Source organism: Sycon ciliatum, chromosome 8, assembly GCF_964019385.1.
Source record: "Sycon ciliatum chromosome 8, ocSycCili1.1, whole genome shotgun sequence".
Taxonomy (NCBI): domain Eukaryota; kingdom Metazoa; phylum Porifera; class Calcarea; order Leucosolenida; family Sycettidae; genus Sycon; species Sycon ciliatum.
Window position 1 is genome coordinate 31,037,853 of NC_088650.1, and position 22,930 is coordinate 31,060,782.

At 49.3% G+C, this 22,930-nt stretch overlaps 2 protein-coding genes across 4 annotated transcripts in view; both read right to left on the minus strand.

Annotated features, from left to right (window-relative positions):
• LOC135822718 (mucin-19-like) overlaps window positions 1-11,655 on the minus strand; it is a 20,674-nt gene extending 9,019 nt beyond the window's left edge. Inside the window, exons 1-2 of one of the 2 annotated variants that reach the window (XM_065335544.1) lie at window positions 3,100-11,655; window positions 272-3,045 (exon numbers count right to left, since the gene is read on the minus strand). In XM_065335544.1, the coding sequence (XP_065191616.1) occupies window positions 272-3,045; window positions 3,100-10,711 (10,386 nt within the window). In that variant the 5' untranslated portion in view covers window positions 10,712-11,655. Of the gene's footprint in view, window positions 1-271 lie in introns of both variants that reach the window. The other variant, XM_065335543.1, reaches the window with a different exon arrangement.
• Window positions 11,656-14,464: 2,809 nt separating this feature from the next.
• Window positions 14,465-22,930, minus strand: part of LOC135822717 (protein eyes shut homolog) — a 52,668-nt gene continuing 44,202 nt past the window's right edge. For both annotated transcript variants that reach the window (XM_065335542.1, XM_065335540.1), the window contains 14 exons: window positions 22,544-22,860; window positions 21,726-21,890; window positions 21,403-21,483; window positions 20,875-20,955; window positions 20,465-20,585; window positions 20,040-20,151; window positions 19,256-19,464; window positions 18,809-18,978; window positions 18,192-18,492; window positions 17,803-17,866; window positions 17,203-17,278; window positions 16,852-16,910; window positions 16,276-16,359; window positions 14,465-15,499 (listed from right to left, as the gene is read on the minus strand). In XM_065335542.1, coding sequence (XP_065191614.1) covers window positions 15,193-15,499; window positions 16,276-16,359; window positions 16,852-16,910; window positions 17,203-17,278; window positions 17,803-17,866; window positions 18,192-18,492; window positions 18,809-18,978; window positions 19,256-19,464; window positions 20,040-20,151; window positions 20,465-20,585; window positions 20,875-20,955; window positions 21,403-21,483; window positions 21,726-21,890; window positions 22,544-22,860 — 2,147 coding nt within the window. In that variant the 3' untranslated portion in view covers window positions 14,465-15,192. The remainder of the gene's footprint in view (window positions 15,500-16,275; window positions 16,360-16,851; window positions 16,911-17,202; window positions 17,279-17,802; window positions 17,867-18,191; window positions 18,493-18,808; window positions 18,979-19,255; window positions 19,465-20,039; window positions 20,152-20,464; window positions 20,586-20,874; window positions 20,956-21,402; window positions 21,484-21,725; window positions 21,891-22,543; window positions 22,861-22,930) is intronic.

Sequence of the window (22,930 nt, forward strand, 5' to 3'; positions counted from 1 at the left end):
GGCATTGCCATCCATTGAGAACTTAAGCGGCCACAGGGCACTAGCTTTGCAGCCGCGAGCACTGCAGATCCATTTTTGCAGTGTGTATACAAACTACTTCAGTACAGTACAAGTACGCGCTAAGGCAGTAAGGACACCGACCCCAGTCATTCCATGAGATTTGAATGTCCACAGCAGTATATATCGCCTGTCTTAGTAAGGAATTACAGGATTTAACTACTGCACTCAAAGTTAGCATCTCCATAAGTGGAAAAGTGGAAATATCACATACAGGGATGGGATCGGTGTGTTTTCCAGGTGATCTCCAGCCTCCCGTGAGATCGGGTGGAGCCATACACGCAGCATGTCTTGACCGGGATGGTGACACAGGCTGCACTGGCGTGCTTGGTAGCTGTCTTCTTGGCCGTCGCGATACGAACAGCGCTTGCGGGCGAGCAGCGCTGGGTGGTGAGATTGTCACCGGTGCAGTCGCGCAGCCATCCGTCTGATCTGTTGGTGTTCGTTCTTGCATTGTAGCTTGCGCCAGTTCAGTTTCCACTTCCCGCTGCAGTATCGCCTCCAGGTATGGTTTGTGTGATATGGAGCTCTTTCTCCTCGGATTCCTGCGAACAAACACACCGGTTGGAATTGGGTGATCGGGTGGTGGCGGTTGATCATTATAACCGGTAGCTGGTGGTGGTGGTTGCACAGGTTTTTCTTTAGGAGTCGGAGGCAGAACTCGCCTACGAGGTGTTGTTGCGTAAGCGAGCTGCTGCAGCTTCTCTTCTTGTTTTCTCTGCTGCGTTTGCAGCGCTATATCTCGTTGCTGCCGCTCCAATGCCTTGGTGCGTTTCTTCTCTCGCTCTTCCAGTCGTCTCCTGTTTGCTGATACTTCATCCTCGGCTGGTGGGTCGTGCAATGCTCGGAGCCTTTCTATTAGTGCCTTTTCTTCCTCTTCCTCAGCCTTCTCCTCCTCTCTGCTCTTTGATCTGCTCTTGGAACGGGGTGACAAGGTAGATTCTGGCGCCATTGTTTCAGTCTCCTTGTCATTAGCCTTCTCTGGTAGCTGTTCATGCTCAGACGTTGTTCTTTGCATGGTCTCCTCAGCCTTCACGTCCACAGCCTTTGTGTCCACAGCCTTCATCTCCTCAGCCACTGTCTCCACAGCTTTCATCTCCTCAACCTTCATCTCCTCAGCCATTGTCTCCACAGCTTCCATCTCCCCAGCCTTCATCACATCAGTCTTCACATCCACAGCCTTCACGTCCACAGCCTTCACGTCCACAGCCTTCATCTCCTCAGCCAGAATAGGTTCTTTGTCTGACTCTGACTGCCCTGTAGTTGTGTCTTCATCTCCCACGGTAGCTTGTGCCTCAGGGATCTCGGACACATCTTCTGTATAATCATCATCATCATCCGCTGTAGTTTGATCTTCAGCTTTGGACTCTACCTTGCCAGCTTCATCGTCTTGGGCAGTTTCGTCAGTCGGGGTTTCAGTACCTTCCACCTCTGCTTCTGTTTCACCCTCCTCTTCATCTTTGGAGTCTTGTTTGGGTGAATCTGCCGAGACGTCCATTTCTGTCTCGTCCTTACTCTGATCGAGCTCATCCTGGGCGAGGGGATCCTCCTCAAAACTGCCGTATGACTTGTCCGATGCTTGGTCGTCCTCTGTGCTAGAAGTCTGATGGTCAGTCTCCACTGCAGTGCCATCATCCTCTGTCTGGGTGACAGTTTCTTGTGTTGTGCTGGTTGCATCCTTGTCATGGCTGTCAGACGGGGTCTCTTCATTCGGCAGATCGTTCTCCGCTGTAACGTCACTGTTATCAGCTGCATCATCATCATGTGCAGCTGACGCCTCATCCTTCTCCACTTCAGTGCCTTCGCTTTCTGTCTGTGCTTTGGGTGTGTCTACATCGCTCTCTTCCTTTACACATTGATCATCACCGTCATCATCATCATCTGGTTTCCGATCTGCAGTGCTATCATCGTCCAGCTCTAGCTCCAGCTGTATCTGTTCACCAGTTGACGTCATCCTCATCATCTTTGTTTCAGACGTTCCCCTGCTGCTGTCAATAGATGTATCGGATGCACTTGCGGCAGCATCTGCAGCCGCCACTGGTTCAGTTGTTTCTTCACTGCTCATTATCTCTGTCCCCTGCTGCTCTTTCTCTGCATCAACAGCCACCTGCATTGGCTTCTGGTCTTCCTCAGTGGATTCCTGAGACTGTTGTGCAGTTACGTCGGTAGGCCTTTCTTCACCACCAGCTGCTGCTGCTTCTGTCAGCGTAGCCTCACTGGCCGTGGCTGATATCTCTGTGTAGCTGTGACCATCTGTGCTTGCTTGCCGTGAGTGCTCTGAGGATGATGCTGATGAACGATGGCTGCCTGCCGAAGACTTGCGACTTACGGAGGTGGCTGAGCCGTGTAACGAGTGCTCTTCACGATGGCTGCTGGCATCTGACTCTGCAGAAGAAGCCGGTGCCTCCGAATCTCGTGTAGCAGCAGTACTGTCTTCTACGCAGCTCTTTTCACTGGGACTGGACAGAGGCTGAGCCTTGCTTGATGACGAGGAATGCTCACCTAGTGTATCCTTTACATCACCACTACAGTCTGCATCAGACAGTGTAGTCTTACTTGCAGTATTGGTAACACTGGCTTGTGAGGAAGCTGAAGCATCATCCTCTGCTGCTGTTATGGCAACTTTCTCATGGTGTTCTTCGCTGTCGTCGTCTTCTGTTGCTGCTGTGGCGGCCTCATCATCCTCTGTTGCTGCTTTGGCAGCCTCATTATCATCTGTTGCTGCTATGGCAACATCATTATCATCTGTCGATGCTATGGCACCCTCACCCTCATCTGTTAATGCTATGGCACCCTCACCATCATCTGTTGCTGCTATGGCAACATCATCATCCTCTGTTGATGCTATGGCAACATCATCATCCTCTGTTGATGCTATGGCGACATCATCATCCTCTGTTGATGCTATGGCAACATCATCATCCTCTGTTGATGCTTTGGTTGCCTCCTCTTGGTGTTCTTCACTGTCAGCATCTTTCACGTCATCACCTTGCACGGAGGCAGAGCTCTCATCACCTTGCACGGAGGCAGAGCTCTCATCACCTTGCACGGAGGCAGAGCTCTCATCTCTGGGCTTGTCTTCTTTGACTTGGTCTTCCTCGTCTTCTTCAAAAGCTGATGAATAATGCGGTTCGCTCTGAACACTCCGGTTGTCTCCATGAGCAGCGCCATTGGTTGGCATGTCACGCGGCACCTTCCCTGCATCATTGTCATCACCTTCACTTTTCTCTTCTTCTGATGGCCTCCGTCGTACAGCTTCAGGTGTATTCGCGCTGGCATTTTTGGTCCCAGCAGCATCAGAGCCCGTGTCAGATGTTGATAGAGCATCAGCCATCACGGCACCTGCCTTGTCTGGCTGGTGTTGTTCCTCTCTGTCAGTATCGGCAACATTACTGATCTCCGTGTCCTCTGTGGGGTTGTCAGCCTTGCTTCCGCTGTCACTGTCATTCGGTACATCTGGTTCCACTGGATCTGTACCAGTGGGTTCTTCAGCTTGCGGTGGGCTGTCAGTGTGCACATCCTGCGAGATCTTGTCTGTTGTTTCTCCAACAGGAGGTTCTTCCTTGGCTGATGTCGAGTCATCGCTTACGGGTAGTTTGGTCTCATCTTCACTACTCTGAGGCGCTGGATCCTGTGCTGGATCAGGCGTGTCTTTGGATCCATCATCCTGAGCAGTGATGTCTGCTGCATCAACACTTACTTCGGCTGGTTTTGTAGACATACTCAGCGAGGAGAGCTCTTCTGTTGTGCGCGGTTCTTCTCCAGGGTTCACAACTTCCCCTTCAGCACCTGTGCCAATGCTGGTGTCTTGTAGTTCAGGACCTGAATCCGTAGTGTCACCACTCGGTTTCACAGCTTCGCTATCAGTGATAGGTTCTCCATTGTCCGCAGCTGCAATATTAGCTTCTCCATCGTCCGCAGTTGCAACAGTAGCTTTTTCATCGTCTGCAGTTGCAATTTTAACTTCTCCATTGTCCGCAGCTGCAATATTAGCTGCATCATTTTCCGCAATATTAGCTGCGTCATTGTCCACAGCTGCAATATTAGCTTCTCCATCATCCTCAGCTGCTTCATCAGTTGCAGGCTGCTCAGCTGGTGCTGCGGAGGTATGCCCTTCACCATCAGAAGAGTCTTTGTGATCAGAGTGAGCTATCTCTGACGTAGTCGCTTCTGGGTCATCTACGGATGGCTGTTCAGTGTGCTCGTTGGCCTCGCCTGTGCTGGAAACCTGTGCGGGTGCTGGACACGCTTCTGAATCAGTACCACTAGTTTGCATAGGATCCACATCTGCAGCATCATGTTCTGTTGCTACTGTGGCATTTGCTAGAGCTGTTTCGACATGTTCATGGGATCCTGCTGGTTTCTCTGGAGTAGATACCGTATCAACTGTATCATCAGACTGAGGACCTTCGGGTTCGGCTGGATCCTCAGTTGCTTGGTCATCGGCTGGCTCCATAGCGGCTTCAGCACATCCGCCGTCGGGTTCTGGCTTGGTAGTAGAGGAAACATCCTCTGCAGATGGCACCGCATGAGTAGCACCGTCAGCTTCGTTCTCATTCTCTGATGCTTCAGCCAGTTGAGCGGGTTCTTTGTCTTCGACTTGTTGGGTCTCTGTGACATCACTGATTGGCTCAGAGTTCTTTCCAGAGTCAGCAGCATCCAGTACACCTGCATGTACTGCCTCTGTGCTCTCTTCCACACCAGCAGCAGCACCCACCAGTTCACTTTCTTCTGCTGTGTGTACACTCGGTGCAGGCTGTCCATCATCTGCTGTCGGTTCTACTGCCGTGTCTTTCTGCTCACTGCTGTCTGCAACAGAACTTTCAGATATCTGCTCCTCGGGTGCTTCCGCAGTGTCCTCATGCTCATCAGCAACTTGCTCTGCTCGAGGAGGAGGATCTTGGTCTGACACTACTGTTGATTGAGTGGATGTTGGTTCTGTGGGATCTGTGCCCGCCCCGGATGCAACAGGAGACTCATCTGTCGTGTCTTTCTGCACTGAGGGTTCAGCGTCTGCCTCTCGAACATCATCATTTGTAGCAGTACAGGTAGTGACTACATCCAATGCACATGCCTCTCCCTCTACCATCTCTGCATTTGCTGCTGTAGCTGCTGCAGGTGCCTTTGTCTCAGTATCCCCTGTCTCTGTTCCCTCAGCTTTCGTTCCATCTGCTGCATCACCTGCTTCTGTAGCTGCCACTGTTGCTACATCAGTTGGCTCTGCTTTGGGATCAGCAGGCTCAGATATAGCACCAGTTGTTTCCGCCTGGGTTGATCCTTCATCCAATGGTGTTGATTCGGACTGGCTTCCATCACTTGGTTCTGCTTTGGGATCAGCAGGCTCAGACATAGCACCAGTTGTTTCCACCTGGGTTGATCCTTCATCCAATGGTGTTGATTCGGACTGGCTTCCATCGCTTGGTTCTGCTTTGGGATCCACTGGCTCAGATATAGCACCAGTTGTTTCCACCTGGGTTGACACTTCATCCAATGGTGTTGGTGTGGGCTGGCTATCATCCTTTGTATGCTCAGTATCATCTGCTATGACCTCACCCTGTTGCTCACTGACGGTAGAGCCGTCTACAGCTTCCCTGCACTGTCCTTCTTCTGCAGCACCATCGGTTGTATTGGCAATGTCTTGAGAAGTGTGGAGCTGGTCAGTAGCTGTTGGTTCGATCTGCTGTACTGCGGTGGCTTGGTCTTCAGCTGGTGTGTCAACGTCAGGTGACAAATCAGCTTGAATGGCTGCCGAGCCATCAGCGGCTGGTGGGTTGGCTTCTGTAGGAGGATCAGCTTCGACTGCTGATTTCATTTCGGCTTGTGGCTCAGCACCAACTGCTTGTTCTGCTTCAGTATGTAGGTCAGCAGATTCCGTTGAGGAGTCTACTTGAGATGGTGCGGCAGCTTTGTTCACTGGCTCCACTCCAGTTGATGCGTCAGCTTCAGCTGGTGAGTCAGCATTGGTTGTTGGCAAGTCAGCATTGGTTGTTGGTTCCGTGTCACTTGGTGGGCCAGCTTCAGTGACTACTTCTGCTTCAGTTGCTTGTTCCGCTTTGGCTGATGGGTCAGCTGTGGTTGGTGGATCAGCTTCGGGTGGTGCATCAGCGCTGATGGCTGGTTCCACTTCGGCAGGCGGGTCAGCCTCGTTTGCTGATTCGGCCTCGGCTGATGTGTCAGCTTCCGTCGGAAGGTCACATTTGGCAGCTGGTTCCGCCTCAGTTATTGGGCCAGTTTCAGTTTTCGGTTCACCTTCAGTTGGTGCTTCAACTTCTGCGTGTTTGTCAGCTTCTGGGATGGAAGCTGGTTCAGCCGATTGGTCATCTAATGATTTCTCCGCACTGCTGTCTGTGGCATCCTGGCTTGGATCACTCTCAGCTGTGTGGTCTGTTTGTTCACCCTGAGTGTCTATATGCACAGGCTGTATTTCAGAATCATTGGCTGCTTCTGGTGATTGTGTTTCATCGGATGTAGGTGATACAGCCTGTTGAGATTCCTCGCTAACAACAGCTGCTTCAGAAGACTCTTTGGTGATGGTAGCTTCATCGGAGGCTAAACTTGCCTCGGTATCATTAACTTCATTGCCCGTAGGATTATCTGCATGAGATTCCTCTACCATTTTAGCTTCTGTAGAAGCACTGGGTGGCATAGATGAAGAATCAGTTTCTCCAGGCGATGGTGTTCCATCGGTCACTGAAGCATCCGGAGGTGTGCCAGGTATTTTCTCAGCTGGCTGCTTAGGCTTTTCTTCAGCAGGTGGTTGATCTGTAAGATCACCTGCAGGCAGCTCTTCACTTGTTGTTGGCAGATTTGAACTTGAGGTGGTCTCTGCAGGGCTTGTGCTGTTCGATGCAGCTTTAGTTGAGTTTGTGAGTTCACTCTCAGGCTCAACAGAAGCTGTGGCGCTGTCAACTGCTGCAATGACAGTGTCCGACTCTTTAGTCTCCTTTGCACCACCATCTTGTTCATCAGCTTGGCTTCCACTTACAACTTCTGCGTCAGGCTTGGCAACCTCCGATGCTGTTGGCTCAGCAGCCTTTGATGTTGTTGGCTCGGCAGTCTCTGATACTGTTGGTTCAGCAGTTTCCGGTGCTATTGGTTCGGCAGCCTCTGATGTTGTTGATTCAGCAGTCTCTGATACTGTTGGCTCGGCTTCCTCTGATACTGTTGACTCGGCAGTTTCTGATACTCTTGGCTCGGGAGCCTCTGATGCTGTGGATTCAGCAGTCTCTGATGCCGTGGGTTCGGCAGCCTCTGATACTGCTGGCTCAGCTGCTTCTGATACCGTTGGTTCGGCAGCCTCTGATACTGCTGGCTCGGCTTCCTCTGATACTGCTGGCTCGGCTTCCTCTGATACTGCTGGCTCAGCTGCCTCTGAAGCTATTGGCTCAGCCGCCTCTGAAACTGTGGGTTCGGCAGTATCTGACACTGTTGGCTTAGCAGCCTCTGAAGCTGTTGGCTTGACAGTCTCTGATGTTGTTGGTTTGGCGGCATCTGATGCAGATGGTTCAGCGGCCTCTGAAGCCGTTAGTTTGGAGGCCTCTGATGTTGTTGGTTCAGCAGTCTTTGATGCTGTTGGTTCTGCAGCCTCTAATTCTGTTGGCTTAGCAGCCTCTGAGACTGTGGGCTCTGCAGTCTCTGATGTTGTTGGTGTAGCAGCATCTGATGCTGATGGTTCTACGGCCTCTGAAGCTGTTAGTTCAGTAGCCTCTGACGCTGCTGTCTCGGCAGTCTCGGATGCTGCTGTCTCGGCAGTCTCAGATGCTGCTGTCTTGGCAGTCTCGGATGCTATTGGTTCAACAGTCTCCGATGCTGTTGGGTCGGCAGTCTCTGACGCTGTTGGTTCGGTGGTCTCTGGTGCTGCTGGCTCGGTGGTCTCCGATGCTGTTGGCTCAGCAGCACCTGTCACTGTCGGTTCACCAGTTTTAGATGCCGTTGGTTTGTCAGCCTCTGATACCGTTGGCTCAGAAGTCTCTGACGCTGTTGCCTCAGGAGTTTCTGGTGCTGTTGGTTTTGTGGCCTCTGAAGCTTTGTAGTCCTCGTCAGCATTCATACTACTGTCTGAAGGATGGTCACCAACACTTCCATCTGGGCGAGTGGATGATTCTGCATCCCGTGCAGTGCTTGTGGTCTGTGCTGCAGCAATTTCGGAGTCAGTTTCAACGCCTTCTAGACCGTCTTCTGCTGGGATACTGTCCGTATCATTTGATTTGCCTTCAGGCGTGACGGTCCCTGTGTTTTCACTTTCCTCTGGTGCGGCTGTGCTGACAGCTTGGTCGATAGCCTGGCCAGCTTCGGGACTAGTATCTTCAGTCTTCTCGGCATGGTGCGTGCCTGCTTCAGACTCTGTTGCTTCTGAAGTCCCCTTCGCACTGTCTATTTGTGTCTCATCTTGTGCTGTCTCAGCTGTACCTGGCTCCGGCGCAATGGTTTCTTCTGCCACAGTCTCCGCGACGTTGGTTTTCGTTGCCTCATCATCCTTTCCTGGCGCAGTGTCATTGTCTGGCTGTGCAGAATCGGCATTCTCATCAGCATGCACGACGGCTTCCTTCTCTTCCATCGCTGCGTCTTTGTTGGCCGTATTCGCACTGTCATCCCCACCACCGCCATTGTCAGCATTTGCCTTGTCGGTCATCTCTTCTGTTGTCGGCACTGCAGCATCGCATGCAACGCTAGTGGCTGAATTAGCTTCAGGGTCTCCGGGGAGATCTGATTCTGCTTGGTCTTCAGTGGCTTGGGCACCAGTATTGTCTGTGTCAGGTTTAGCTTCCGTTGTATCATCAGACACTCTTGCAGTAGTGGCATCAGCTGAATGTGTGTGGTCTTCATCAGCGGCACATGCAGCTTTGGAGTCAGATTCTACCGAAGGCATGGACACCACAGTGGCAGTTGTAGCTGGGTCGTGAGGAGCCTCGGCACTTGGGTCAGAGGCAACTTCGGTCTCCAGGGCAGGGTCCTGAGTCAAATCACCAGCTGCTGTTTCTTCAGGTGTTATGGTTGATTTGTCAGCCGCATCGAGTTGCTCTGTTTGCACACGCTTAGTTCCATCTGTGGCATCGGCCTGAGCAGATTCTGAGCCGCTGACTGTGACTGCATCCTGCCTCTCCTCTGGCCCAGCACGGGATTCCTCCTCCACCGTTTCTGCATGCGGTGAATCAGCTGGTGGATTGCTATCAACAGCATTGTCACCGTCAGCAGCATTCTCTGTATCTGCTATGACCTCATCGTCTTTTTCGCTGGTTGCCTCTGTACCCTGGGCATTAGATTGCTGGAGTGCTTTGCTCTTGTCTTCTTCTACAGAGTTGGCTACAGGAGTGTCATGAGTTGCTTCATTCTCATCAGCTTCCGCTACAGTAGTGGATGCTTCTGAGCTTGAAATAGCAAATGCTGCGGTTGTGGATTGCGTCGTCTCAGCATCTTGATTACTTTCCGCAGTTGCGACCGGCTGTTCGCTAGTGTCTCCTGAGTTCTCCACTGTCTCTTGTGCTGCACCACCTGCAGACATGTCTGCATGATCACCACCACCATCAATGGCTTCCGAATTCTGATGATCAGTTGCTGATTTAGGCTCATCGTTGTCACCTGCATCTGCTCCTGGCTTTGTCCCGTCTTTGTCCTCTGGACCAGTAGCAGAATGGTCATCAGCTGGTGTGCTGGTTTCGGTTGTTGCTGTGTCAGTGCCTGTTGTGGGAACTGATTCCTGTGGCACGGCACTGTCAGTGGTCACTTCGCCTTCAGTACCATTGGGTGCATCGCCGTCAGCATTGGAAGACGACCCGCCCTTCGCTTTCTCGCTTGGTGTTTCCACAACCGGTGAAGCAGTGTTTGTGTCCTCTTTTCCTTGCTGGCCAGGTTGGCTAGAATCGTGTGAGGTCTCTGATTCTGGCTCTTGTTTGCTTGCTGTGTGATCAGATGAGCCCACTGCAGTTTCATCTGTCAGCTCGCTGTCTGCGTGGGCATCTGGACTTTCTTTGGGAGCTGCGGCCTCTCCTCCAGTTGTGCCATCATCTTGAGTAGGTGCTGTGATTTCTTGTGCTAGTGTTGCCTCGTCAGGTATGGCGTCTCCATCAGGCAGGCTTTGCTCAATGGTGGCTGTTTCCACAGCATTTGCATCTACCTTTTCATCTGTTGTGTCTTCTTTTGTAGTCACAGTGTCAGCCTTCTGATCGCTGGAGTCTCCAGCGACACCATCTCCTGAAATCGGATCATTCCCTTCACTTTGAACTGCCTCAGGGGTAGATTGGCTTTGTTCAGATCCAAGGCTATTTTCTTGCGCGTCAGTGCTGGTAGGTGCGTCGTCCTTTGACTCGGTCTGAGTGTGAGTGCCGCTACCCGGATCTGCTGTGGCGCTCTCCTCTGCATTCTTCGGCTGCTCATCGCTGTGTGCTACATTCGTGACCGCCACACTGTCCGACACATCGGCATTGGGTGCATCAGCACTCGCGATCTCTTTGCCCACTGCTTTCTCCTCACTCGCGTCTGCACTGTCCAGTCCAGAGGCGTTCGTGGCCGAGGTACCTTGTAGAGTAGTTGCTGGAGATGTCGACGCCGGACCAGGCGATTGATCGGCAGCTATAGAAATTTGACTCTTGGTCAAGGCACTTGCCTTTGCCGACTCGGCATCAATGGCCGGAGTTTGAGCGTCACCGCCCTCCATTCAGAACCGTTCCCGTTGCCCACAATATTCCTCAGCTTTCAGCGAAGTCCGAGAGGTGTTTAGATAGTGACATAATCCCAACCACCTGGTCACGGTAGCGCCTATCGGCGATGGACGGAACTGTTTCTTTCGGTTCGCTGTTCAACAACCGCTTCGCAAGCCAAACTCCCTCCTCTTCAGCGTTTTCGATCAAATGGTCCCATTTCCTAGTAAACAGATGGGATTTTCATGCGGCACAAGGCTGCATCAACAAAGAAAACGAGTGGTTCTGATCGTGTCTCTACGATCGGCGCTCGCGTGGTCCTAAGCCTGGATCGTGAACTGACTGGTGACCTGGTGACTGAGTCTGTGGTAGGTCGTGCCAACAATCAACAAGGCAGGTGTGAGTGCGACGTGTGATCTCCAAGATTTCGGGAAACCACGGAGACAGGCTCTCTGCACTGCCACTGCCCAGGGCAACAGCGGCAAGACATCGCGCGCACGTGATCGTACCGCCACAGACAGTGTGCGGATCTACACGAAAATTATGACACAAGCTTGTGTCCACAATTATTTCCATCTGGGTTCTTAGACAAGCTTGCGCTTATAATTTACGGCAAAGATAACTAATTACTTATGATGGGAGTAAGTCCGTGAGTTACGCTCTCGAGTCTCATAGAGTCGACTGGACACTGTATGCAGGACCAGACACACAGTAATCATTGCTATTATAGTTATGCCGGTATTGAGATCTACATGCCCTACATGAACCCAGTGAAACACTCAATATCATCATAGAGGTGATCAGCAGCGTCCACTCTTGCTTCGCACGATTGGCACGGAGTCCTTTGCTTCATCCTCCTGCCATAGTCAGTCTCATCATTCTCATAAAAGCCTCTTGTACGGTAAAATAACATAATGAATGCAATGCTCGAAAATGTAATGAAAACAAATCATACACCATGCAACCTGAATTAGTCATAGAACACAAGAACTGCGCAATAAACGCACGTCACATGATACTGGTTAGGCTTAGATACACCACGCACGAAGTACTGAACAAAATAAAATGAACTGGAGAATGTGAAAATGACTGATGGCTTTACAGTATCTTATAGCCTAGGAGCACAAAGTATTCAATGTTAGCCGATATGCCAAGGGATAAACACAGGTTGTTAGTACTGTATGATGAGACAAACAATGAACAAATACTTACTACAGGAGACAGGGAGCTTAGCACGTCAAGAAGAAGTAAAATCTCTAAAATTCCTTACCACCGTTATCAGGACTCAAGGACTCAAAACCAGTTTTCGAGCATTCTCAGGGATTAAATTTCACAGACTATTTTTCGTGCATTCTCCAGGCCCAGCGGAACCGGTCCGGTTGGTCAGGCCATGGCAGGACCAACCTTTTGGCCACCAATGCACGTTTACTGCTGGTTTGGTCATGCGTGTACCCGCCATATCATACACAAAGTATGAAAGGCTAGCGTATGGCCGGACCAATCAGAAACTGCTTTCGCCGATCCTGTTCTCATCAGCAAGTCAAAGTGAAATACAAGTAACTAGAACCAATGAAACGTAAGGAGGTATTTTGTTGTCAGGTCAATCTCCATCCTCTTCTTCTTGTCGTATGTAGAGACGGGCAAATACAATGAAATTCAATGCGTCCTCTCTCTCTCTCTCTCTCTCTCTCTCTCTCTCTCTCTCTCTCTCTCTCTCTCGTGTGAATTAAATGGCATATGGATTGGATATTAAAAGGCCAGGCGGACGTCCACCAATCAGATGGACCGACATTATAAAGCAAGACCTGAAGAAAGCCAACATCACTGTCCCTGAAGCCTTTGTGTTCGCCGAAAAGAGACACGAATGGATCTTTTTCACTCACAGATGCGTAGAGCTCAATCCTGAGTAGCATGCGAGATGTTCTTCTTCTTATATGGATGGGATTGCATGCAACAGAACTGATGAAGAATGCTACAAACGTGGACTCTGATTACCCCCACCTGCAGCGGAATGCCGGTACATGTCGCTGACCAACACTGGGCCCATAATATATCCAAGCAAAGAGGTCTGGATATTCGCATTGCTCAACAAGTGCCGTATAGTATCATGCATAAACAACTGGACAAGCAACACAATTTACACGGTGTTTTTTTGTGTTACTGCGGCTTGCTGCATGCCTTATGGACATATTGTGTGACAGTATGTCTAACCGGCAATCATTGCTGAAATTACTGATACACATGTTCTGAGGATGGGGAGAAGGTTGGGCATCGCCCTCAACATTTCAACCTCATTGAAACAAGAGGCCTCCAATTAGTAGGCAATACCTGCTGCCTCTATCATAGTCTATTATGGTCACAATCGATACGTACTAGGCCTACCTACCTTCTGAGAGGTCTTCTTCACACACTGATGCTCACACTCGAGTCACAGTACCATGATTACCGCTCACACTGCACTACTGGATCGTTAGCGGACACTGGATCGCTAGCGGACACTGGATCGTTAGCGGACACTGGATCGTTAGCCGACAGGCAATACTAGTGCTCAAGTGCAGTTCGCTGCTTTCCGCCACGGTGACCATTGATCGAACTCCTGAACGCCCCGCCAAGATTGACTTGTACATCGATCAGCGTTGTTGACGGGAATGCCTCGAGATCTAGCTCTGAATTTGAGCCATCAAGTAATAAGTATTCAATGGATCGATTCTGGAGTCGCTTCGTATTTTCCGGTTCAAGTGGCTGATTTACCAAGGGTTGTGATAGGGTTGCTTCAGTTCAACTTTTCAAATGTGACATATTTAGTTATTTACGCTTGCATCAGCCTGTCAAATCAGTGACAGTCAGTGCAGTGTCCAACACACCAGATTGCCAAAGAAATTTTTTTCACGGTTTGTGCGGAATGCACGTACACATAAGATGATAAGCACCGATACTCTCCACTGAGGCCATAGTAGATCAGTCGGTACTCAGGATTACCGGTATGTTTGTGGTGGGCATATTCAGCAAAATACTATTGATAATAGCTACCCAGGACTGTCGGCTGTGTGCATGACATCGTCGACATGGCATGGCGAGTATGTATCACTTCCTTGTCGGTACAATTATGTATAATGTAGTTAGATGGCAATTCTCGGTACCTATCTGTACTTGGGCCAATATGACTACTAGGGCTCAAACGATTAGTCCGATTAACCGGTTGCAGACCGGTTACGAAGAATTTTAAAACGGTTAACCGATAAAGATAACGGTTACGCAGTAACTTTTCAGTCAATTTTTCAAGTATCAGGTCGTTGCAAAGTGTGCACTTTCGCGGGCTGTCGCACGCGTACGCAATTTCTGGGCTGTCAACTCGGTCATATCTGGTCTCTTGGTGTGAGAGTATGTATGAATGAGCATGCAAGGGAATGTACAAGTGTGCGTTGTACTGAATAGGGTACATTTTTTGAATGAGTATAGTCAAATATACGGTTAAAAAAGAGTCCGCAGGATTGCCGTGGCTTATAGGTTATAACCGGTTAACCGACCGTTAGCTTAGCAGTTAACCGTCAGGGGTAAAACCGTGACCGTTTGAGCCCTACTGCAGTATTCACTTCGTCTTGGGGGCTAAACCAAGATGAAGTTGCCATACTGGGGTGTGAGCACGTCTCTCGGCATCGGGGGAATACTGTACATCCGCGTGTTGGACCACGATAGGATTGCTGTAAGTCAATCATGGCATAACAATGCCAGTCTTCATACTCGTACACACACAGTGCAGTTACGCCAGGCCCAAAAAGCCACAATTATCACACAAGAATGCTTCAGATACTGATCCTCATACATGTAGCATGTAGAATAAAATTTGATGAACTGCAGACTCAACCACCTAGAACAAAGGGACACGCTTAAAAAAACCGGGCCTACTACGAGTATAGCACTGGTAGGTCAGACTATCGAGTAGGATCTAGTTGTACCAGTGGAAATCAAATTTAGTGGTGTGGTGAAAACAACTAGTGAGGGAGGGGGGGGGGGGGGGATGAAGCACAAACGGTTTTGAAAGAGAATAAAGGATGCATCACTGAGCCTTGCGTCAACTCTAGTTTATCTCGGGCATAACAGCTGCTGGTGTTCGAGTCTTCAACATGTAAACAGGTCTCCGAACAGCTCACAGAGACCATCATCGTAGTGCATGCATGATGTGTAAAGCATGAATTGCCATGATGCATAACAGTAGCAGAACGATTTCTACAAAAAGTCAAAAACTGCGCAATCGTTGTCAATACACTCAAGATGGCTGTACAGGTGAGGAATTTCGGCACAGGATCACTTCCAGTCCTAAACGAGACCGAACAACATTGGTCAAAGAATGCACTCTGCTTTGATATGGTGAATGCCGAGGAATGTATTCCTGGCACGAATTTTTAACATATTGTACAAAGTGTCCAATGGCAGTATTCACACTGAATATCATAGTGTGTAAATTGTATACTAATGTCTGCTTTCATATTGTTTGCCGCTATGGTGTAACAACAGCACCACATTGCCCATTCTGGACTCTTGCACCTGATCTTGCCGCACTCAGTGGCAGAGCCACATTGCTCACGCTGATAGTGTTCAAGCAGCCGACGAAACCATTCCTGAATCGGCCAGCAAGAAGGCTAGAGTACGGTGATATCGACATGCCGGCAGTGTAGCGCTCGCACCCTGCATCTATTCCACCGATGTAGACGCTGTTTGGGTTGTTCAATCCTGTGCTGCTGCTGGAGGCTACTCTCACCACAGCTGGATTGCTGTCCACTGCTAAGCTGGCAGTGCGGCCGATCCTACAGTCACGACACAGACACACAGCAAACAGAACACATTGTTACACTGTCTTGGCCTTGATCTTCAAGGGTGGCGGTGTTCCTACGGATGTGGAAACTCAGTCCGACTGGGCCTTACGTGAACCATGAATTTTGTTGATCTCATTGCCACATGATCACTTTGATCAGCCACCTGAGGCATTCTGGCGTGGATGATTTGAGCCGATTTACAAATGCATTCTTGTTCACTAGACGTAATTTAAATCAGCTCGTCCAGCCACTCCGAGCTCCACTGATGAGACATAAACAAGGTTGAAAACTAGCTGTCTGGAGATTGTATACTTTTGCCAGACACAAACTCTGTGATTCGAACTGTTTTTGTTCCTATGAACCTAATTTCTTGATCTTACCAACACCTGAGAGTGTGGATACAAAAAGTCACCAAGTTTTGTTTCCGGAGGTTGTGTACATCTAGTATCTTTGCCCACATGTACATACACACTGCAAGTCTAGGAGTGAGTGTGTGGTAAAGCTGATAGGAAGCTACATGTGGTATCCATAGCTGAATGTGAAGCTAGACAACTTAGGCAGGTAGATGGAAGGAGAAGGAGAAGGAGAGGGAATCAAAGATGGACACACAGACACACACCTAGAGAAACAGCCATATAGAATAACACAGACAGACAGGTGGACAAACGGACGGTCGGTCAGACCAAACGGATGAAGAGACAAAGACAACAATGGTCACATCATCGCCAAATCATATGTAATTGAGGTGCTAAGAACGTTCATCTCACCTGGAGATTCTGATGATATGTGGGAGGCCATCATCAACCCGTGTGGATGATGTCACCATCGTCTCTCCCGCACCAAGATCAAACCTGCCAGCATAACCGTGAGCACAGAACCATAATACACTCTTCACATGTGTGTTCCTTCTGCCAAGTTAGGTAACGGATCCAGCACTCATTAAAACATGAATTTTCATCTTACAGGGTAGGTTCCTACCCAGCTGAATTTTAAAAGTATGATCTCATAGGATAGCCCATCAACTATGTTACACTGGGAACAGTCAGTTGCACAATATGACCTCACGGGCTCAGTGTGTATATGCACACCACTGCTACCAGCAGCAATTACACTGCAGCTCAGAGGTTATCTTCTACCCAAAAGTGCATAGTAAAGAGAGAGAGAGAGAGAGAGAGAGAACGTTCTGTTGAGACTCTTGGAGTCTCCCAATTCTTGCAATCAACCCGCAACCCTTGGATCAGTGCAGCACCGTACTTGCTCATGCTGCAAAACAAGTCTAGGGTAAGGACCAGTAACCGGATACAATCTAGCAACCTGTTTCTGCACATTCTAGTCCCCCTTACCGGAACTCGACAAAGCCATTGAAGACACCCACATGGTAGTAGTCTCTCTGTTGGGGTGGCTGGCAAGAGAAAACGTCAAACACCAAAGCAACAGCAGCAATTAGACTCTTCCTGCAGTTCCAGTGAATGAGAGCTGTTGACATTAACTAAGGATGGAACAGCATGGGAACAGCTCATGATATTAAATGGTTACTGATGTAAAACCCTCCGCCACGTGACATATCACATGATGAAACACATGACATGATTTCACTGGAAAGCAGTCACCTCACAGGTTCGCTAGCGGCTATAGCATAGTCACTAGCTGAGTGATTTTGTATTCACTGACAGGGTCAATAAGTTACTACTCACAGGAGGCAAGTACATGATCAAACCGTGGCTGTTGCTCGTCGTCACGGTGAATGTTACTAGTGTTTCAACAGACGTCCTGGAAGAGCAAACCAGCAGGGAGAGAGTGCACTGCTCAGGCATATTGCACAGTAAAAATACCAATTGATCAATGCCGTTCATGAAAAAAATGCTGGTAATGGAACTTGGTGCATTCTAGGAATTTTGCACATCGGAGATGATTTGATGGAGTATGATACATGACGCATCATGCATATCTCTCTCGGAACAATATTTCAGACCTTAGACAGGACTGAAATCAGTTTCTACCACAAGTACATGCTCTGCAATCCTGACATGATCTACTCTTGCTGGACAGTGCAAACAGGTCTCCAGTCTCTAGTGCATACTCTTCAGTTCATAGTCTCCTGTTCACATACGTCTACAGCGTGCAGTGAGCAGAAGCCTACTATTCAATTTAATCATTTCCCCAGATTTCTTTTGAAACCCTCTCTCCCTCATTCTGAGAGACCCACATGACCAGTTTCTAGTAGTGAACAAGTGAAACCACTGTACAGTGTACAGCACATGCATACACAAGTCTGCAGTATGCAGTGCACTTACACAATCACATGGTCGTATGTGGCGTATCCGTCACCGTTGAACGACAACGATGTGTATGCTGGCCCTGCAGTGGGCAAAGCCAGTCCGGGAAACACAGAGAAAATGACTATAATGATCACAGGGTTACGACTGTCCATTATACATGCACATGTTTCTTGTGGACGGTGACTCTGAGAAACACAGACAGTCAGTCCACGAGGACTGACTGTCTGTGTTACATCCAGTTTATCGGCACTCAATTAACCCCGTTGACATTTCAAAAGGCTCTGCACCCGTGCCTACTTCAATGTGATAGACATACTGTGACACAACAATGTCCTCGTTGTCATCAGTTTACTTGCATATAACACTGTCGAATACCTATGGTGTTTGAAAAGGCAATTGCTTACCAGCTGCGCTGCAAGTCTGCCCAGATCTTGTCGGAGGGCATACACACTCGAAGACGGCGAGGTTGCCAGGCAGCGTGCAGCACATGCCGGCAGCTGAGCAGTTGTGAGCGTTGTACGTGCAGGCATCGATACAATCCGGTCCGTGGAATCCCGGAAGACAGCTGCACACGCGGTGGGTGCTGTTGACATTGGCACAGGAGCCACCATTCTGGCATGGCGATAGCTCGCAGGGAGGCACTTGGCATTCGGTTATGCCCCGGCCAGCAGATGCAGTGGAGTAGGTCAACGGGAATGCATTCACCTGTGTAACGTAGACAGCGATCAAAGCAGAATGTTTCATAACCAACTCGCCATACAGTCAGGCACACACTGGTGTGTATTGTCAGGCTGTTTTGCACTTTCATTGAAACTCTGATGAACAGGATATGATTGTAGTATATGAGGCACAACTTACTACCTTGCCAAATATATTAACAGGTGCACACGTATGACCAGATTGTGTGCTGTGATACGTAACAGGTCTGGGCATGCCACGGTACCAAGGTTGACGGAGAGTAGTCATTATTTCACGATTGCAGAGCATCACAAATTCACAATGATCAACTGAGTGTGCATACCTGTACACTCTGTATGCAACCGGAGAACGAAGAGCTGATCCCAGCCAGGTAAGTAACCGTAGATGGTGCTGGAGCTCCGCCAACGTAGGTCGGGATGAGAACATTGAGCGATGTCAGGCCCTGAGCGCTGCCCTGTGGCTTGCCGGATATTCCATCAATGCTCAGTGTGGCTGGAAGTGAGATAGAGAAGAATGAATTCGGCTTACAACACACATACAAGTGTGATGACTTCAATGATTGTGCCAAATGGTGCTAAATAATTTCCATCAAAAATCTAGGCTGTTGATCCACATAACACCCGTGCTCCAGATGTCCAGCAAATGTGCAATGAACCTTCTTTCCTCAGTTTGTCTGTATTATTTCTATCATCCACTCTTCTTGGCTTTCATTATAGCTTTGCTTATGAGTGCAAAAGAAGGAGAAATCTTCACACATTCCCAAGCATACCTGCCAAGCCCTGGCGAAGGATTCGAGCGGTGTACCAGGTTTCAGTTGTCAGCGTTGTGCCGTGACGCACCGTGATGACCCCAGCGCCGAGATTGTAGCGTAGCAGCAGTTGAGACTGATCCAGCGCCACCATGAAGAAATCACCGGCCACGCTCGTCGCGTACTGTGCCATGTAGAGCAGTATGCCGGTCACACTGGCTCCGACCGGCCTGCACGTGGACAAATGTATTGCACGTGGACATACGTATTGCACGTGGACATACGTATTACACGTGGACATACGTATTGCATGTCTTAAAACTCTGAGAAAACTCTGAGTAGCAATATAAATCTGCTCCACCCTACTTATAGCTTACTTGTTGCATGTTGACATACATAAGTATATCAGGTGGACATACATACAGAACATGAACATGAGCAAAGCACATTGAGACACGTAGAGTACATGACCACCTCGGTAGCTAGTAGGGGGCACAGCGGCATGCCATGGTGAGCTTGGGCCGAGAGGATCCCAGAAATGCTGTCATACGACGCAACCAGATCATCCTAGTGCATTCCGATGAGGCTCACGCCAGAACAGCATCTCGTAATCATTGAGTCAAAATGTCTGCAGCCAAACCAGACTGATGAATTTGCCATCAGTCTAAACTATTCTCCATGCCAACCAGACTTATCATAGGCTATTTCACAAGACCACAGCATTGGGCACAGGTGCCAGGAGTTTGAATGGATTACATGCAGCACATTATTGCCTGCACTCTCATTTCAAGGATGGGATTCTGACCTGAAACGGATGGTGACATTGGTCAGCGTCAGCACGGAGCTTCTCAGGTTGCTGTGCTCAAGGTAGGAGCTGAGCATGGGATGGAAGCTTGGCCTATCCACTGTAGCCACAACTGCACAGGATACAAACACAGGATGTGAAAAAATACTATAGAATTATCGAATGCCAATAGCTAGGTTTTATCCAAGCTCTAAACTGGTCAAATATTCACTAGTTGAAGGAATGGAGAAGGGCAAAGTCTGAAGAAAAAAATAACTGTCCCCACCAGGACTTGAACCAGGAACCTTCGCCTGAGGCCAGCGATGCTGTAACCACTAAGCTATGGTGTTCTTAACTGGCCCAATGTGTTTTCCTGGGGGAGGGGAGGTGCTGTGGATGAATTTCAACCCTTCCACAACTAGACAGTTAAAAAGGGTTCTTCATACCTGTTTCGCATAAGGTGCCCGCTCTTCCCAACGGACACTGGCAGATGAACGAAGACAAGTCCGATGCTGTGCATGTACTGCCGGATGGGCATGGGTTTGAATCGCATGCTGTGATTGCAGTCTGTCAGCACACAGGCACATGAGAGACAAAGCAACGGGAAAACGCTTGATTGAGACCTTCAATGCATAGCTGCGCCAGGGACGGCAGAACTGGTTGGTCAGGCCATGGCCGGACCAACCAGTTCTGCCGTCTCTGCATGTTTACTGCTATCATGTGTCCCCCCCCCCCCTCCCCTGTCATACACCAAGACCATGACACGACCGGACCAATCAAACACTGCTTCCGCCGGTCCTGTATAATTCCACGCACCATCAACAGCCTGCTCACTACGACTACTGATATGACTTACTTGGCACGTGGGCCCAGTGTAGGCCGCCGTGCAGGCACACGAGAATGCCGTGCGACTCAGAGACGTACACGCACCGTTGTTCTACATGGACGCAACAAGAAGCACGACAGAAAAAACGATTGCTGAAGGTGTGTACGCCTGGCAATGGAACTCCTGGGGACGTAGCTATTGAAAAATAGTTCAAGACACCCAGTTCGTTGCCACGTACACGTACACGTACAAGTTCAATGTACATAAAGACACAATGCAACATCATAACAGCATGCTGCAAAGGAACAACACTACACTGCATGCATAAAATGATGCTTATCAGTATGCACACACCTTCATACGTATACATGTATGTATAATGAGGGTGGCACAATGGCAGAGGTGGTGAGATTCGACCGGCTCGTCCAACCATAGGTCTCCGAGTCATTGCTTCACATAAGTGCTGCATGCCTATCTTCAGAATCCACCTTGTGTGTACAAAATAGATACCCAAACGGCGGCCAAACCAGAACACTCTAGGCGTAAGCATCTTCTTACCATGCACGGTGTGGAGGCCAGGCACGGGAAGCACTTGTCAACTCCCCAGCCCGAGCTCAGTGGCAACGTCTCGCCATTCACCTGCATGGGCACCGCAAAGCAAACGTATTCTCTGGTCAGTCACAGAAATGCCGCACTATATTTGTTTGCCAAGTACATGCCCGATGTGGCACATCACACATGTTGCAGATGGCAAGTCAAGCATGAAAAGGGAACACATGGAATGCTGATCAACACTACCAATACTGTGCATTTTGGCAGATCACACAGTGCAGCTAAAAGCCAGCTCTTATTGGCATTCTTATCGGCATTCCATCTCTCACCTGGAAGTTTTTGAAGCATCCAATAAGTCCAGTCATTGCCAACTGGCGCTGCGAGGCTTCCGCCAGGATGGAGGCTGGCCCGCCGCCGATGTGAAGGAACGCTGAGTGGTCCAACGAGCTGAATGGACCGGTATGTGTGAACGCGACAGTTAGCTGACCGGAGACCTGCACAAGACAAGCACAATGCAACACAGGTTTGCTTATATCTATGTCCACCCATACTGCGGCCAGGAGTGATCGTAGGGGCGTCACTCAAGAGAAAACAAAATCATGAATGACAGACTTTCCTCGCCTGATGAGATACATTAAAACCTGTCAAGGCGACCACCTGTCCTAAAAGACCACTGAAACCAGGACCAATGGATGCTATTTCTAGTCAAATGACCCTGGATAAGGAGACCACCTGGTAACAGAGACCAGATTTTGAAGGTCCCTTGAGCGGTTATCTTAGACAGGTTTCACTGTACCTGTGTAGCATGGCTACTTTATGACACGTAAATTGTATACACATAAATAGTACACCGTAGGAATGCATGGATAGCAGTGCGCATACTCGCACTGCCTTGTCTTCTTCTTCTCCTTGTGAGACAATGAACGAATGATAACTACTTACGTAACTACAAGTATGATTGTGCTTTGAGTGCTGAGAGTATACGAGTTACAATGGTGGCAGCGGTGGGATTCGAACCCACGCCTCCGGAGAGACTGGAGCAATTCGCGCAAGCAATATGGCAATGTGTCAACGGATTCACTGACATGCTAGCACCACACATACATATACCGAAAAGAACTATTCATCATGATCTCCCAGGACATACCGCCAATGAGATCTGTTTTCCCGATCGCCGGATGTCAATTGTCACAAACTGATTTGCGGGTATCCTCTGCGTGCTCGACACCTGAGTGGTAACAAAGCCAAAGTTGAACGTGACCACCACCGTGTTGTTGCGAAGATGCACGGCCACAAAGTCGGAGCACGTCGGGCACTTGGTGTAGGCAAGCAGGGCGGTTTGATGGTCGGACAGGGTGCGGACGTCAAACTTAATGTTTGTCGTGCTGCGCAGAGCTGAGCCGGTTAGAGAGTAGGCTAGGTACGATGATCCCGTGAAGCTCGGAACAGGGACCGGCGTTAAATCTGAATCACAGAACGGCATACACAGCGAGCGGTAAGTTCAGACCTAATCAAATGCGCATAGTACACTCAG